The sequence below is a fragment of the Lates calcarifer genome, linkage group LG15 (genome assembly GCF_001640805.2).
Source record: "Lates calcarifer isolate ASB-BC8 linkage group LG15, TLL_Latcal_v3, whole genome shotgun sequence".
In the NCBI taxonomy this organism is placed as follows: Eukaryota; Metazoa; Chordata; class Actinopteri; family Centropomidae; genus Lates; species Lates calcarifer.
In genome coordinates, this window is record NC_066847.1 from 19,817,826 (window position 1) to 19,827,654 (window position 9,829).

Consider the following 9,829-nt stretch of genomic DNA (forward strand, 5'->3'; position numbering starts at 1 on the left):
GTGGAAAGAAGCTTAAACTGTTAGTTGAACCCTGTATTCCTTTCATTATTTTCAGACAGATAAGACCCACAGGTAACCATTTTCTGTCTCTAAAGTTTCAGGGGAGATTTAGATGAATTTTTGCACTCTTTCTTTGTTGATGACATTGTGTTTGCATATTGGGAGCACAAGGTTATATCCACATCATTAGTCTCTCTGCTTGGATCCAGGCCTGATAACTACACCGCCATCACAGTTATATTCACTTCGGTTCTAAAGGTTCCATAAATCGTCTCCTTCCCTTTCTCGCTTATGTTCACTTCCAATCCTGCCACCGTTCCCATGAGACACTGCGTTCGCCTCATTGGCCACCACACACACGCACACAGGGGGTGGGGTGGGGTTCTCTCTTGCCACCACCGCTGGGCTTACCCATCATACACGCATACAGAGCCCGAATACCAATCTCAGCATGTGCCCCCCACCCCCCACCCCCAACCGAGCACACAGGGTTAGCTGAATATTCTAGGAGCTTTCAATTTTTCAGGCAGGTCTGCGAACCCCCCCCACCCCACCCACGTCACATGGCGCCATCACACTCAAGGGAGTTAGAATTTCAACCAGTCGTTAGTGGGGTCATCTCCAGTCCCTCAGGGAGGGACTTAAAATAAAAGATTTGAATTGCTTTTCTCTCTTTTTATTCCCTTTTCGTCTCCACTGCTTTAGTTCTCTGTGTGGGTCTGTCATAATTCCACTTCCTGTCTCCGAGGCCTAGCAATATTCATCCCTCTCAATCTTGTCTCCGCCGCCAAATTCATCAATCAAAGACGAGGTCTTCCAAAGTGCTTTTTATAACCCGGATGTCACGCTTCTTATGCCACTGTCAAAAGTGGTGACAGAGCTCCAAACCGCTGGTTATGCCACGGTAAGGCGTTTATCCACTTGTATAATGTACTGTAGTGCTCATACTGGATCAAATATGGGATGTGAGGAAAATGGCTTCCAGCTGAAAGAGAAAGAGAAGGAGGGGGTTGTGAAGAAGACGGAGGGGGGGAAAAATGAGAAAACATTTCTTCTTCTAACTCTTTTGCACTAATATGAATTCCCAGTGAAATGTCTGCCGAAGTAGGTCAATGGGATTTAGAAAGTTTGTGGTGTGTTTTTTTTCTCCTCTTCTTCTTCCTCTCTCCTCATACTCTCTTGTCAATGGAAAATGAGCAATGCGATTAGGAGAGGGGAAGATGATGAGTTAGAGAGAGTGAGTGAAAAAGAGCGAGCGACAAAAAAGAAAGGAAGAAAACGACAGAAGACAGGCTGAGTGGTGGTTTGGGGCCTCTCGCGGGTCCCTCACCAGCTGACTGAGAAGACCCAGACAAAGAAAGAGAGGGAGAGGAAAAGGAAGAGAGAGATTTGTATCTGTGCTCCAGAGGCAGGGAGTGGCTGATGTATCTTCATCTTGATATTGAGGCAACAATCTAATTATGCTATTTCTCCAGGGAATATGCATGTGAGGTTAATCAGTAAATAGAAAGAGGTAATTATTTGCCAGAAGTCATACTCTTTGCACCTGTAAGCACTGCACCGATACACCAGATTGTGATTTCCCTCTAATTCACAGTGAAGATAGTTTATTAGCAGCTAAATTATTTAGTTAATTTATAATAAGTGAATGAATTTCCTAGTTATTGAATATTTCATAGTGGCTGTCAAAATATAATGAGTTAAGTTTGGTCAAATACAAATGGGCCTCTCTTGGTAATTTGCCACAATGTTCCTCAGGGTAAATCTCTGCCAGTGAATGTGATTGAATGTTACAATTAAACGTACTAATTCATTGTCAAAAGCAACTTATCTATACACATGATATATTTGGCGCTTAATTGGAAAGCACATTTAGAAATGGTTTCTTCTGCGACTTTCTACATCACAGCCCAATCAGAATGAATTCTGCCCCGCCGTAATGAATTGAAGTTGAATATTCGTAGTTGGGCTATTAAAGAGACTGGAAGAGTGAATTATTTAAATGCTAATTAATGTTTTAAGCTTTCCAACCTGCAATAGGCACATATTATTCCTCAGTTCCCCACAAATGGCTAATTTCAACATTCACTAAGTGCACAGTGACTTCTTGCTCATATTTCATTCAATCAATTCAGCAGCAATGGTGCTTCTTTCACCCATGCAGCTACCTCGACCCAGTGATAGAGGAAGATGGAATCCATCAATACTGGGAGACAGTCGGTTGAATTACTAATCAACTCTTAGCTGGGAATTCAGTTCCCCATATGCCGCATTGATGAATCATGGGAAATATGCTTCAAATATTGCTTTAGTTAAGATTTTTGTCTCTACCGCAGGTGAGAGAACTTTCCGTTTTTGTTAACAGCAAGGTTGATTTTAATCAGTTTCCCTTTTGGACGCGTGTCAAGTTGCATGTTACATCTGTTTGGTAATTGTTTCATGTTTTGTGCTCTGTCTCCGTCATTCTTCAGAGATTTACAGACCACCAGCACCCTCTGACAAAGCCACAGATATTAGATGAACTTCATTAGCGTCGAAATAGTGTGAGATGTGGCTCAACTTTGCGTTCAAAGCAGCCTGCAAAGAAGTTCTAATGTGTGCGGCAGCGGCATTATTCATGGTTTCACAATAGCTTGTTATTCATCATAAGACAAAGGAGAATCTCACTCGGCTTGACATAGATGGAGGAGGGCCACAAGGGTATTATTCACATCTGTTGAAAACAGTATGCACAGCCAACTGGATGTCACGATACACCATGCTTATTAATGCATACAAAGTCTCCCAACACAGAATATAAATTACATTTTCCTTCACATCAGAGCATAAATATTAATTGTGTTAAATCTATGATGTATTGTGGTTAGGGAGCTGCTTTAGTTGTTTATTGTTACACCAACAGTATGCATTTTATTAATCAGAGCAGCACATCATGTAACACCACATTGTGAAGTGCAGTAGTGTATAAAGTGAGCTGTTGAATTCAAATGTAGTTCCTTTTGATACCACAAGGTGGCACTGTAGGCTCACAAACACATGCCGCCAAACTACTACACTCACAGTCTGGTCCTCATCCTGTTTACTGGCATTTCATTAAATTTGAACTTAAAATGTTATACTATATCAGTATCCTACTTTCAGTCAAACACATCTTTAATGGTAAAGCCTAATAATGAATATATAGCTCTCTCAGCCTTGCAGATCTACAGTGCATTGTTCAGCACTCAATATAAATAATCCCACCTTAACCACAGTATGCACAAAGAATCAGCAGACGGCCTCTGGGAGGCTTTTCTCCTTGTTCCCTCTCATCTCTCTTAAAGTAGAGAGTTTGCACAGCTGTCCAGGGAACACAAATGGCATTCCACTCTCTTCCTGTGGCAGGACATCTGTTGCTTTCAGCTGGCATCCCTTCTGAGTCTACTGAAGTGTGCTTTATGCAGCCTGGCAGCATGATAATAACTGAGCTGACTATTGTATTTTATCTTATGATGAGTCCTCTCCCATGTGATAGGTGAGGTGGTAAAGCTGTTTTGTGTTGAATGAAAAAAGGACGACCAAATGTACTGTATAATGTGATTTGATTTTCCCTTGTCTCAAATAGCTGAATCTACGATAACCAAACTGCAGTATTATGCCCAACCGTATCAAAGAAGTCATGACACTTTGATCAGAACCTTTATTCCAAATAAAGATGAAGTGCTTTGCCCTAATTGGTGAACTGACAAAGACTTTATGAGCTTATGCATCTTTGTCAATGTACTTTCTTCAATATGTATTGAGACCTGTAACATTTTTAAGAAATCCATAAATTTGGGAGACTCTTTGGTTTCCAGGCCATTAATGCATGTCAGGCCTCTCTGTATCTGTATTATGTAGGCCTGATACATATATTTAAATTCAGTAAATTAATATGAATTGACATGCATAAATGTCTGTAAGTAGGAAATAAATCTTCATGTCCCAAAGTATAATCACTGCAGTCCCTGTTTTAGTATTTCCTCCTCCCCTGTATCAGTCTCTGTATCACTACATCTACAGACTTCAACCTTCCAGTCAACCTGAAACTTCCAGGCTGCTTATGCTACCATACTGAGCTGCAGATATAAAGCTGCTCATGGTAGCTGTATATCAAAGACCCACTCATCTGACTCTCACAGGTAGATTCATGGGGGAAGATAGGGTCTTAGATATGTAGATAGACTGCCAGAACACGTCAACTTACGTAGTATATGTGCATAAAGTGCAAGTCTGTACAGAGTCCTGTAACAATGCTGTTATTCAAGACACCGCCACAAATATAATGTGCGCATATTCTGAGAACTGGCTGCAGCAGCTTGGTCTTACAGCTGCCTTGGCCCTCTGAGTGAAGAACTCTCCCCTCGCCATAAACCTCCTTGTGTGGATTGACAGGGAATTGGGCAGGATAGAATACTAATTTACATTGCATTGAATGAGCTTAACACTCTGTCCATGTCCTTACATCCCCTGCTGAAGTCAGATTTCCTATAAAGACAGCCAAGTAAGCTTACTAGTTGGACTATTGCCTGACCATTTTCTGAACTGAAAAGAATTCAGACACAATAATGGTGCATTAAAATTTTTGGATCTGCAATGAAAGGGAACAGGTGCCTGCTTAGCTGAACTGGGTTGACTCATCTAATTTGAATGAACACGTGTCAGACAGATGCCAAAACTGCTAGTTTATTAAGTATGTGTGAAAAAAGTGAAACATTTGGTTTTTATTCTTCGGTCATTGTACATCAGTTGCTCGCTTGTATTTCATGATAATCTTTGCATACTCCTGTCCAGACCAGTATTTGATTCGACTCAGCTTTGGATCAGAGAAGTCCACATGAAACAACCCGAAACGAACGCTGAATCCATCAGCCCATTCAAAGTTGTCCAACAGTGACCATGCAAAATATCCACGGACATTAACCCCATCTTCTTCAATAGCTGTAAAAGAACACAAACTTAAAACATGGAGAGGAGTTGTAATTTTGTGCATGCTCTGCTGTCTGCTCTAATTAAACCATAACAGCTAACATGACATGTGACAAGATTAGCATCATTGTAAAGTATTCTTAAGTATACCAAGTGCATGATTCATTTGCAACACGTGAAAAAGCATCTTAGTAAGTCATGTATTAACTGTGGTTTTCTGTGGTTGTATGGACAAAGGCAGCATCTCATAACTTTTCCTCTGACAATAAAATGTTAGATTTGTTCTGTATGTATCCTTAAATGAAAGGATTGCCATCCCAAAGACATGACAAAATTCCAGTTAGCTGCTCTGGCTTCAGTGTACATGCTGGCTCACTGTCACACTGTTGTAGCCTCTTTGGTAGCCAGCTGTCTTGTGTCCCTGGCAATAAAAACTGCACAGGCTGGCCAGATGGTGGCGCCAAAACAAACAACTTCACATTTGGGCAACACCATGACCCTAAGGTTTCTGTTTTTATCACGATTGTTCCCTAATTTTGAAGTTAAAGCATTTAAAAGAATTTGTCTGTAGTGCTTTCATAATGCTCATTGTGCAAAACAAAACTGAGTTATTTTTTAATTTTAAAGAGGATTAAATATGCAATTACTCTATAACAGACACTCAACTGTATAGTTAAGAAGAAAAAAATCATTTAAAAATATGGGCTAGGATGCTGTAAAATACATCAGCACACAGCAGTACTCCTCAGGGTGCCTCGGAAAGTGAGGTATAATTGAAAACTGCTTGAAGCTACAGAAACCAATCTCTGCATATCGAATTTGTGAGATGGTGCTGGCCCACCCAAACTTACACCCCTGATTGCAAGAGGGTTGACAGTGCATCAGACCACCTTTGGCCCTGCTAAATATCACTCCTTTTACAAGGGCTGTCAGCCCATATTTTCATTGGTTGTTGGACTGACACCAAAATGTTATAAAGACCGTTTCCAAAATGCAGAATTTAAATGATATGGCCCACAGGCTTCAACTCTACTACTGTTTGCTGGCTGTTTGCTTGTTTTATTATATTTCTCCAGTACAGATTTACCAGCCATTACCTTTGGCCACTTCTGAGATGGTGTCTTTGTAAAACTCACAGCGCTGGACATCCTCAATTTGGAGCGGCCCCACCTGAGAGAAGCCATTCTCTGTGATGTAGACTGCTGGGTTGTTGAAAGTGTCCTGGAAAGTCACGGGGCAAATATTATTGTCAAACAAGGCATCACGGCTGCCTGACATTCTGGGGAGAGACAGATTGGCCTACAGTGTGCCGTTTAGCTGCATTTCAACGGTGCCAAGCTCAAACTAATGGCCTGTGACAAGTCACAACAGCAGGAAATTGCTCGTTTGCAAACACTTTTCAGCAAAGTAACTGTTTCATTCAATGTGACAGCACTAATGAAGCATCAGTGTGTTTCTGGAGGTGTTAAAAGGAGATTACTGCATACACAATCAATAGCAAGACACTAAACAAATGTCAGAGTGTTCTCCTCGTTTGCTTGAAGGCGATTTGTCTTGTTGGTCAATTCAGTTTGATGCTAAGAGAGAAAAGAAAAATTACTTCACATTTCAACTGATTGAATGCACAGTCAGAATGTGGGATATTGTTGAGCCTTGTTTGGGGGGACTTTTTGGTGATGTGGACTAAGGTAACTGGGTTTTAGTAAAAAAGTTTTAGTTGGATGTTTACCTTTATGTACTTAAGAAGTTTCCTTAAGCCATGGGGTACTACAGCCAGCCAGGACACCCCACAGATGGACCAGGACGGATCCAAAACCTCTTCTGCATCTCGGTCGCTCTTCATACACAACATCTGTCCACAGCCTCCGCCTGGCTTGACTTTGCGGGACGTATAGTAGTTCAATGCGAAGAAGTCAGCCGTACCTAAAATGGCAGGTTCATCCTGTGAGAACCTGGGCAGTCTTGAGCCGCCACTGTATCCCAACTGCTTACTCTGAGAGTCAATGGCAGATCTCATTATTTCTGGATAATCTCCAGTAACAAACACGGGCCAGGCAAACCACCCTAGAGTAAATGCAAGGTCACGTTCAGTCGCAGCGATATCCTCGTTGCAACCTGGGCGCAGTGGCTCAAGCCAGTCGCTGTTGATGGCCAGAGACACCGCACCCCTCTGCTTTGGCCTGTAGAAGGAGTTGTAGCTGTGCCAGGCCATGGCGTGGGCACGCAGCATATTATGGCCTACCAGGTAGGCTGCAATTCCTGGTTCTTTTAACCCCGGAGCATGGATGCCATCTTCGTGGCCCAGTTTTGCGCACACATACGGCTCGTTGATGGTGATCCAAAGTTTGACTCTGTCCCCAAATGTTTGGAAACAAAACTTGGCGTAGCTGTCGAAGACAGTCGCTATACCCGGTGATTTCCAGCCACCCTGGTCTTGGAGAGCTTGAGGCAGGTCAAAGTGGTAAAGTGTGACCATAGGTGATACATTACAGGCCAGCAAATCATCAATCACCTTGTTGTAGTACTGTACACCTGTTGGACAGTTACGCAGCACTGTTATTAATGGGCAACTTGGTAAAAAAAAAAGAAAAAAGAACCAGAACTGTCAAATAAACTTGTTCCATTACATTGTTTTGGATTGAAGTCTGACGGGAATATGGGAATACCTTTTTGATTGACATGCTGTGTGGTCCCATTAGGCAGGAGGCGGGCCCAAGAGAGAGACAGCCGATAGTGCGTCAATCCGAGCTGCTGGATACACTCCAGGTCTTTCTCCCACAGCTCATAGCTGTTACAGGCCACATCTCCATTCTGCTCCTTAAACACTCGGCCTTTCGCATGGCAAAACGTGTCCCAGATACTCGGTCCCTTGCCGTCTGCCTGCCAGCCACCTCAACACACACATAAAGCCTGATTTCATAAAAGTAGGGAGGATGTTGACATAGAGAAAAATCACTATAATGCTTCTGCTGGGACTTTCAGTATGTCTGTGGGTTTCAGTGAATTTACTGAGAGTTTATCTTTGGCTTGCCTCCAGAAAGATCATATTCAAGTGATATTCCAGTGTATATTGGTTTGATTTTTCAGTGATTTTCTACTATAAAAAAGACACAGCCTGGAGGTTAGAGGAGCAGCTAGGAAAGTTGGATGATTTGATTCCCTTTTCTGGCAGGGAAAAATATGGGTGGGGGGAGTAAATAAGCACCACTCTCCCATCCCTCAATATTCATGACTGAAGTGCCCTTTAGCAAGGTAGCTAACAGCTGTTTTATGTAACCTAACTGAGAGTGCTCCCCAGACGCTGGAGCTGCTCACGGCTCCTGCTCACAGATGGGTTAAATGCAGGTCAAATTCCTGTGTGTGTAAAAACATTCTTGGCAAGTAAAGGATTCTAATTCTGCTGAGTAATTGCCTGTTGTTTTTTGATAATGTTTCTTTGGTGTGTTGTCAGTTTTACATTAGGGGGACTTGCCAGCCAGTTCAAGTAGTGTAGACATAAAGATAAAACAATGGTAATTTGTTAACAATAGTAATAATCTGTACTGGTTAAAACTGAAAGTCATATGCCATTCAGGAATGCAGTCGGTTTGAGAAAATCACTGTACTTTGTGTCTTGGTGGGTACAACATCATGAACGCCTGTGCGGTCTCATGGCATCTAATATATAAGCTTTGCAATAAACACAACTAAAGCATGATAGCATGAACAATAATTACAATGGCTAATATTTAAAATGTCATACCACGTGATAAGAGCTTTCATTACTAAAGTATTAAAAATGACAGAACAATCAAAAACTTTTTTGAAACGAATTACTATCAAAATAAAAGACATGTTTATTATTTTATGTCCTCATTATTGGGCTATTTGTGACGTTTGACTGTACAGGTGTTGGTGATATTATGTCCGGTTCACACACTGTAATCAACAGTTTATATACATTACCTTCTATTTGATACGCAGCAGTTCCCGCTCCCCACGCAAAGTCACATGGGAACATGTTTCTTTTCCAGTATGAAGACACTGAATTAAAGCAGTTCTGATATCACTAGTGTTAACTGAAGATTTATCTTTAAATCATGTGTACATTGAGTTTAAACTGCTCGTCCTCGCGCATGTTGTTACAGCACTAAATATCCGACGACCAGGAACTACTCCGGAATGTGACGTTTGGGTACATGCGTGCCACCTCAGACATATTAACTTCAGCGCAAACTCAAGCGAAATAACAGCGTTTCTGTTTGATTGTCAGGCATTCACTGAATCCAAAATAATAATAATCAGCCAGGAATACTTAGTTACTGGGCTCAGTCTTTCGATTGTCTTTGAAAGTTGTGTTGGCGACTAAAGATCTACAAAGTACTTGAGTCTACCGAGTACTTGAAAGCAACACAATAAGGTACAGTCCTGCGTGATGACGTCTCGACTAGTTTGTGGATGTCAAATTTGCACTGTGCCCGATCAACTTTTACATTTATAAGTTGAAGTTCAGTGAAAAGTGTGAAAACCTGGATTTTCTTAATTCTGTGGGATGTGAAATTTCTCTGAGAATCACTTTGAATTACATTTTAAAAGGTTGTGATGATGAATCAAATTGAAATTGTTGAAAAGAATTTACTGGCTTTAAAGTTACTGAATACCATCCATCCAGCTGTTTGCTGACCATGACGCTGACCAAAAAGGTTAAAGGTCGCTCGTCAATGAACGTCAAGCCTCACAAATCCTGAAAACAAATAGACTGGTGGGGGTGAAAGCATTTACCCTGAAGGCATCAGTTCCTCGGCCTGTGATCACTTTAAAGTCATCCTTTGGTTCAGTTTTCTATGGAGAGAAGTGACTCACTCAGCTTCGTCATAACACAGTAAATGGATTGGAAGGATAA

General features: G+C 41.5%; 2 protein-coding genes across 3 annotated transcripts in view; both read right to left on the bottom strand.

Moving 5' to 3' along the window:
• rpl34 (ribosomal protein L34) overlaps window positions 1-9,829 on the bottom strand; it is a 750,063-nt gene that overhangs the window by 482,091 nt on the left and 258,143 nt on the right. The window lies entirely within an intron of this gene.
• gba3 (glucosidase, beta, acid 3) lies at window positions 4,689-9,209 on the bottom strand. Of its 2 annotated transcripts, none has more exons than XM_018690394.2 (5): window positions 8,893-9,209; window positions 7,614-7,838; window positions 6,677-7,479; window positions 6,084-6,168; window positions 4,689-4,959 (listed from the first exon to the last, which is right to left on the bottom strand). In XM_018690394.2, exons 1-5 carry the CDS (start codon window positions 8,945-8,947, stop codon window positions 4,754-4,756), a joined length of 1,374 nt encoding a protein of 457 aa, XP_018545910.1. In that variant the 5' UTR covers window positions 8,948-9,209; the 3' UTR covers window positions 4,689-4,753. The 2 variants fall into 2 exon arrangements, with proteins under 2 accessions (XP_018545910.1, XP_018545901.1); XM_018690385.2 differs by having other exon boundaries at window positions 6,045-6,168; window positions 8,893-9,204.

Bases quoted from the DNA above. Each gene is read 5' to 3' on its own strand.
- gba3 (XM_018690385.2), bottom strand. From the start codon at position 8,947: ATGTTCCCATGTGACTTTGCGTGGGGAGCGGGAACTGCTGCGTATCAA. The intron at 7,480-7,613 runs GTATTCCCATAT...ACTGTCCAACAG, and splicing joins ACAGCATGTCAATCAAAAAG to GTGTACAGTACTACAACAAG. The intron at 6,169-6,676 runs GTAAACATCCAA...GTGACTTTCCAG, and splicing joins AACTTCTTAAGTACATAAAG to GACACTTTCAACAACCCAGC.